Raw genomic sequence first — 7,239 nt, forward strand, 5'->3', positions numbered from 1 at the left:
AACATCGAGCCTAACTCCTTCTATGCTTGTGGGTTTAAGAAAATTTTGTTTGTTTACCTCTTCGTGTGGAAGTTTAGACCCCATCAACCTTCATTTTAAATTCCTTTATTTTAGCTGGACCCTAAACTATTTATTTATTGATGATTATTCTTAATATCTGTCGATGCCTGTGCATAATATATATATATATATATATATTAAACCAGGTTAACTGGTTAAGCTGTCAAATCCAATCCACAAACATAATAGTCAAGTTTTGGTTTACTCAATCTTGACTTGTTAAGCCAAATTCTAATAAGATTTGATTTTGTTCATTTATTCAATATTCGTTTCTTTTTCTTTTTTTATTATTATCAATTCAGGTTTCGAGCTTTCCACAAATTCCCACAAATTATAGTTTTAACAAGAGGTTGGTTTAAGAATTGGGCTCTCGATGAAGTAAAAGATTAAATCAATTGACAGAGTAGTAGGTTAACACTTGAAGCAAAAAAGTGGACGATACAACGACCGTACCACGATTTTTTTGAGTCACTTCTAAACCTTTGCATAAGCCATAATCTAGAAGTTATTAGTGTAGAAGAAACAGAAACAGGGAACATGATAAAATGTAAACTAGTCATTTAGCGACCACAACTTTTGTTACAATTTATCAAAGTAATTGACTATGAGCGGTCTATAATCAATTTCAAGTGAAACCCATTATGTTTTTTTTTTCTTTCTTTTCATTTTTAGAGAGTTTTAATCTATAACGTCTATTTTTAATATTAACTATTTATTATTAGATCAAAACACTGATTAATTTTTTATATAAGCAGAAATTAAGTTTCATATCTCTTATTCAATATCAAATATTTTATCTATTAAACTAAATGAAACTCACTTCGTTATACGTAATTAAAAATGAAGTATTGAATCTCATTATTTTTTCTCCATTACTTCTAGATGACCATATTAAAACTATGACAATAACCGTGACACAAAAGTTTTTATGACAATTGTAATCAGAAAGTCATAATTTTTCTAACAAATTTCTCAGATACCTTAACTGCACACCACTCCAAATCCCGAGCTAACTGAAGATTAGAAGTAACGCATTTCATATTTTACGAATCACAGCAAAACAAGGACGCTTTGTTCACTTCTCACTGTTATCGATGTGAGGTGATGTGAGGTAAGTTTTAAAAACTTTACAACAGCATGTTTGTCTCTACTCATATATCTGTATGGCCTACACCTAATGGCTTAGCTCACATGCTTCTACTCTATGCTCACTGATATGGTGAGAGGTGCTCTTTCTTTCACTATATCCTCTCTTCATAATCATTTTCTGAGTTATTATAGAAACTTTCCGAAGATATTTGGGTTCTGGCTTGAAAAAGCATCCATATGGTCATTATAAGAGATCAGAGAGCACTGTTTTCCTTTCATGATTGCCATTTTGCATGAAGAATTCCTGGTTTTTATTGGGATTATATTCATAGGAGGAATCTCTTTTAGTAGTCAGAAATTCAGAAACTTAAGCAGTTGCAGAGGCTACTTTCTGAGGTGAGCAAGTAGCAGATCAGATTTCAGCTGCTCAATTCTCAGGTTTCTTTTTCTTTCTTTCTTTCTTTTTTTTTTTTTTTTTTTTTACCTTTTTTTTTTCCTTAAAATCCTTCGTTCACTTTTTCGTGTTTACGTTTTCCTTATGGTGGGGTTACTAAAATAACAATTTAAAATTAATTTACAAAAGTTGGGTTAGGTTTGAATACTTGAAGGCAGCCATACCCAACCCTTGAAAAAGCACAATAGCCCAGTTTTCAATGATGAATCCACAGATTTACTCATAATTTGTACATGATGTTTTTTTTACTTTTGTTGATTTCTGGTAAAAACTCTTACTTTGCTATCATTATGAACAACTCTTTTCTTGACTTGCTAGCTAATTAAACCCACGGATGTAATAAGAGTGACTTCCAAGTACGATTCTTTACAGTAACACCAATCCACAACTACAAACAAAAATTGACGTTTTAACGTCAGCTTAGTTTTATTAAAAAACAAACAAAGTACCATGAATAATTTATTTCTAGTTGTTTTTTTATTAATCATTATTATAATATATATAAATAATAATGAAATGATTTATGAGTGTTTTGTCTCCTGCTCAGCGGTTTCCAGGAGTGGCAATAATGGCTGGATAAGATATATATCGTATGCTCAAAAACCAAGATCCACACTCTTCTTGGATTGACCATTTTGCCATCAAACTTTTTCCCAAATGGCCAAACACCCACTTCTCTCCCTCCATTTTCTGTTGCTCTTTTGCTTTTCCTTTTTCCCGCCATGTACACCTCTAACGGTCGAAACCAAAGCTCTTCTTCAATTCAAAAGCCAGTTCAAAGACCCTTTCAATGTTTTCCATTCCTGGAAAGATTCAGACTCTCCCTGTGAATTTTCAGGCATTAAATGCGACTCTGTGTCTGGGAAAGTGATTGAAATCTCACTAGACAATAAATCTCTATCAGGGGTCATCTCTCCATCCATTTCTGTACTCAAGAGTTTAAAAACTCTTTCATTGCCGTCTAATCACATTTCTGGAGAGCTTCCATCAGAGCTGAGCAGTTGTACTAATCTTAGAGTGTTGAATCTTACCATAAACAATATGGTTGGAGCCATTCCGGATCTTTCTGGGCTGAGAAACATGGAGATTCTTGATCTCTCGGTGAATAATTTTTCGGGTTTGTTCCCAAGCTGGGTGGGGAATTTGACTGGCTTGGTTTGTTTAGGACTAGCGCATAATCAATTTGATGAGGGTGAAATTCCTGAGAGCCTTGGGAATTTGAACAACTTGACTTGGCTCTATCTGCAAGGTGCTAATTTGAAAGGACAGATTCCGGAGTCTATTTTCGAGCTCAAGTTGTTGCAGACATTGGATATTTCGAAGAACAATATTTCCGGGAATGTCTCTAAGTCCATTGCAAAAATGAAGAGTCTTAACAAGATTGAACTTTATGGTAATAGTTTGACTGGCGAAATCCCACGAGAGCTTGCCAACCTCACCTTTCTGCGGGAATTTGATATTTCTCAAAACAAAATGCACGGGAAATTGCCTGAAGAAATTGGCAATCTGAAGAATTTGATGGTTTTCCAGCTGTATGAGAACAGCTTTTCTGGAGAACTTCCTGCAGGGTTTGGAGATATGCACAATCTTACTGGGTTCTCAATCTATGGTAACACCTTTACCGGGGAATTTCCCGTGAATTTTGGGCGGTTCTCACAATTGAACAGCATTGACATTTCTGAGAATCAGTTTTCAGGTGGTTTCCCCAAGTTCTTGTGTGAAAACAGAAAACTAAAGTTCTTGCTTGCTTTGGAAAACAATTTTTCTGGGGAGTTTCCAGAATCTTATGCTGAGTGCAAATCTCTGGAAAGGTTAAGAATTAATATGAACCGCTTGTCTGGGAAAATTCCTAATGGGGTTTGGGCACTTCCAGATGTAACAATGATTGATTTTGGTGATAACGACTTTAGTGGAGAAATATCCATGGAAATTCTCTCTTCAGTGAGCTTGGGTCAGTTGGTTTTGCAGAACAATAGGTTTTCAGGCGAGCTTCCATCAGAACTTGGCAATCTGACCAACTTAGAGAGGCTTCATTTAAGTAATAATAACTTCACTGGTAAAATTCCTGCTGGAATTGGTGCTCTGGAGCAATTATCATCATTACAATTGCAAAAAAATTCTTTAACTGGATCAATACCGCCAGAACTAGGTAACTGTGCTAGGCTGGCAAACTTGAATCTTGCTCTGAATTCTCTGACTGGTAATATACCGGAAACATTTTCTTTGATGAGCTCACTGAACTCTCTGAATCTTTCGGGAAATAAACTCACTGGTCTGATTCCAGAAAATTTAAAGAAATTGAAGTTAAGCTCCATAGATTTGTCTGAAAACCAGCTGTCCGGAGGGGTGCCATCTAATCTTTTGATCATGGGTGGAGACAAAGCATTTCTTGGAAACGAGGGACTCTGTGTTGTCCAAAATTCTAAAATGCATATGAATTCTAGGATGAATATTTGTCCTGCAAATCATCATCAAAGTGGGATCTTTGCAGGTAATTTTGTCCTGTTCTGTGTCATAGCATCTGCCTTGGTTATCTTATTAGCTGGGTTACTGCTTGTCAGTTATAAGAACTTCAAGCTTAGAGTGGCTGGTGTAGAAAATGATTTGGAAGGGGAGAAGGAAGTAGATCCGAAATGGAAATTTGCTTCTTTCAACCATGTAGATATTAACGCAGATGAAATATGTAATCTAGAGGAAGAGAATTTGATTGGAAGTGGCGCTACAGGAAAAGTTTATCGATTGGATTTGAAGAAAAACGGTAGTACTGTGGCCGTAAAGCAACTGTGGAAAGGAGATGGTGTAAAGATTTTGGAAGCAGAAATGGAGATTCTAGGGAAAATAAGGCATAGAAATATACTGAAGCTTTATGCTTCTTTACTTAAAGGAGGCTCCAGTTTTTTGGTGTTTGAGTACATGGGAAATGGTAATCTGTTTCAAGCTCTTCACAGACAGATGAAAGGTGGCCTGCCAGAACTGGATTGGCATCAGAGGTATAAAATTGCTTTGGGAGCGGCAAAGGGAATTGCTTATCTCCACCATGACTGTTCACCACCTATTATTCATCGGGACATAAAATCAAGTAACATTTTACTTGATGAGGATTTTGAGCCAAAAATTGCAGACTTTGGGGTAGCAAAGATTGCAGAGAAGTGTCAAAAGGAGTCTGAATATAGCTGTTTTGCTGGCACTCATGGTTATATTGCTCCTGGTGAGTTTCACAACTTTTTTGAACAATTTTTTATTTATTTATTTATTTTTTTTATAATGTTGTTCAAGCATCAAAAAATAATTCATGAATGATATCCATTAACTTCTTATATTTGTAATTGCAGCCGATACTTTTTTCTGAATCTGGTGCTTTATCTGTTCACTGGACATATTTTTCTTATAAATTCAATTAATATTTTCTTATATTCAAATTTCAGAATCTTATGATTTGAGGTGCCTAATTTCAATCACTTGAGCATTCAACTTCATCCATCTGATCTAATATTTATCTTCTTCATCTCTTTCAATTGATAAATCTATATTGACTGCTCTTTGTAAAGAAGTTAATTTTGATGGTTGCTTCTTGACTATTTATATAGCCTGGTAATTTTTTGGTTAGTCATTGATGATAAGGTTATAATATGATTTTATCTGGCCCTTTTGAGTCCCCAATTTATGACTCAGAGGGTAGCAGTTGAGTCCCAAAAGGTTTTAGGGCACATCTCTCTCAAAACTTGGGCTAAGATGAGGACCCACTGTAATCTCTCATTTCTCAATTAATCCAAAATGTATTCTGGTCTTCAAGAATCTTCTTCTTTTTTCTTATCCCAAGGCGGACTATAAAAGTTCATAATCAATGCAGCGATGAATTTTTTGTTCCACAGGATAGTATTTTCTCTTTGGTTGCTTAATGATTAATATGTTAATTCAATCCTCTTAAAGGACCAATAGTTGTTTAATCTTCTGGTTTCAGTTGATATGCTTAAGCCTTGTGTTTGTACTTTATAATTTAGATCATACGTGAAAGGATTTTAAATAAATTTATATCATGAGTTGCAAATCAACCAACAAATACAAACTGGATATGGCTAATTCACTTGTGATGTTCATGACATTCTGCTGTATCTGTGTCAATTTATTATCTTCTGGGAAGTATACATGGACAAGGATCTGAGGAAGTATATTACCAGAAGTTCGAAGAAAATATTGTCTCCGTAATGAATAATCTCTACTTCAATTTGGCAGTCTATTGGTGTTAATTGAATTGTTGACCCATGAATAAATTTGTGGCCATGTTAAAGTTTGATGGTAGAATATTATTGCTGACATCCGGTCCAATTGTTGAGATAAGAGTTTGCTAGTTTTAAAGAATGTGTTGATTTCTTATGTGTTCAATCCTTATGTCTCCACCTCTCCCTAGTATTTCCAGTAATGAAAATGAATCATAAATTCATAATAAACAAATGACAAGAGTAATTTTAACTTACTAAACATATTTGGCCAAGATTTCCTTTCTTACCTATGAATAGATGTTCATAAAAATTCATTCTCTCTTGCAAAATGTTTCAATATAAAGTTGAATGTGCGCTTTACTTTTATTAACATATATACCCCAATTTTCCAATGCAGAACTGGCATATACTCTTAAAGTCACAGAAAAGAGTGATGTGTATAGTTTTGGTGTGGTGCTGCTAGAATTAGTTTCTGGTAGAAGACCTATTGAAGACGAATATGGAGAAGGAAAAGATATTGTTTATTGGGTTGTAAATCATCTCAATGACCGTGAAAGTGTGCTCAGGGTTCTTGATGATAAAGTTGTGAATGATTCTGTCCAAGATGACATGCTTAAGGTCTTGAAGATTGCCATCCTTTGCACTACCAAGCTTCCATCTGTGCGTCCTTCTATGAGGGAGGTTGTTAAAATGCTTATTGATGCAGATCCTTCCATCTTCAAGTCTCCGGACAGCAATGCTGACAAAAATGTCAAGGTTTTCCTCTAGTCAATATTTTTCCCCTAGTAATAGTCAAACTTTCAAGGTTCAACACATGATGCAAATGTTGGTATTTCCATGCATGTTGACGAAATTTGGTGAACAAACTGTAGTTATATAAAAATCATCAGATTCCAATGCTAATGATTGAATGTAATATTGTTATATACCTAAATATGAGAATGGTGTTGTAGAAAGCATATTGCTATAATCTGATATGGGTGCTTATTTATTGCCATTTTTGTGTACACATTAGATTTTGGTTCAGGAACAACATTGACTACAGATGGCACGATCAAAACTGTTTAGACTTCGACTTTGTTCTGGTTTAGATTACATCATTTCAAGCAGATATGATGCAATAATTTTGAATTCTGTTATCAGATTTATTTTCTCTAGGATTTAAAAATCAGAACAATAATGTAGAAATTATGCATAAAATCTACCTATTTTGCCTTTTTTGCTGCAATGGATTTAGTTTTAACATTTGTAAATGTTAAATCATATTCATGTTTAAGTTGCTTAAAAATGTCATTCCTGGAGTACCATACTCGCGAATTTCTAGTACATGAATTTTTAAATTTAATGCACTGTGAATAAAATCACATTAAGGTCTCCAAACAGATCGATCAACTGCTAGATAGAAAATCTTGATGC

At 34.5% G+C, this 7,239-nt stretch overlaps 1 protein-coding gene across 3 annotated transcripts; it reads left to right on the forward strand.

The window, feature by feature from the left end:
- The first annotated feature begins 1,011 nt into the window (after positions 1-1,011).
- Positions 1,012-6,820, forward strand: LOC111985096 (receptor protein-tyrosine kinase CEPR2). Of its 3 annotated transcripts, none has more exons than XM_024016733.2 (4): positions 1,012-1,171; positions 1,482-1,587; positions 2,151-4,811; positions 6,221-6,820. In XM_024016733.2, the coding sequence occupies exons 3-4, from the start codon at positions 2,261-2,263 to the stop codon at positions 6,589-6,591; spliced, it is 2,922 nt and encodes a 973-aa protein (XP_023872501.1). In that variant the 5' UTR covers positions 1,012-1,171; positions 1,482-1,587; positions 2,151-2,260; the 3' UTR covers positions 6,592-6,820. The 3 variants fall into 3 exon arrangements, with proteins under 3 accessions (XP_023872501.1, XP_023872503.1, XP_023872502.1); XM_024016735.2 differs by having other exon boundaries at positions 1,482-1,545; XM_024016734.2 differs by lacking the exon at positions 1,012-1,171 and having other exon boundaries at positions 1,181-1,587; positions 2,161-4,811.
- The last annotated feature ends 419 nt before the right edge of the window (positions 6,821-7,239 follow it).

This window comes from Quercus suber, unplaced genomic scaffold, assembly GCF_002906115.3.
Source record: "Quercus suber isolate HL8 unplaced genomic scaffold, Cork oak 2.0 scaffold_289, whole genome shotgun sequence".
NCBI classification, from domain to species: Eukaryota; Viridiplantae; Streptophyta; class Magnoliopsida; order Fagales; family Fagaceae; genus Quercus; species Quercus suber.

Excerpts from the sequence above, each read along its gene's own strand:
- LOC111985096 (XM_024016733.2), top strand. The coding sequence starts at position 2,261 with ATGGCCAAACACCCACTTCTCTCCCTCCATTTTCTGTTGCTCTTTTGC. Across the intron at positions 4,812-6,220 it reads TCATGGTTATATTGCTCCTG|AACTGGCATATACTCTTAAA; the intron begins GTGAGTTTCACA and ends TTTCCAATGCAG.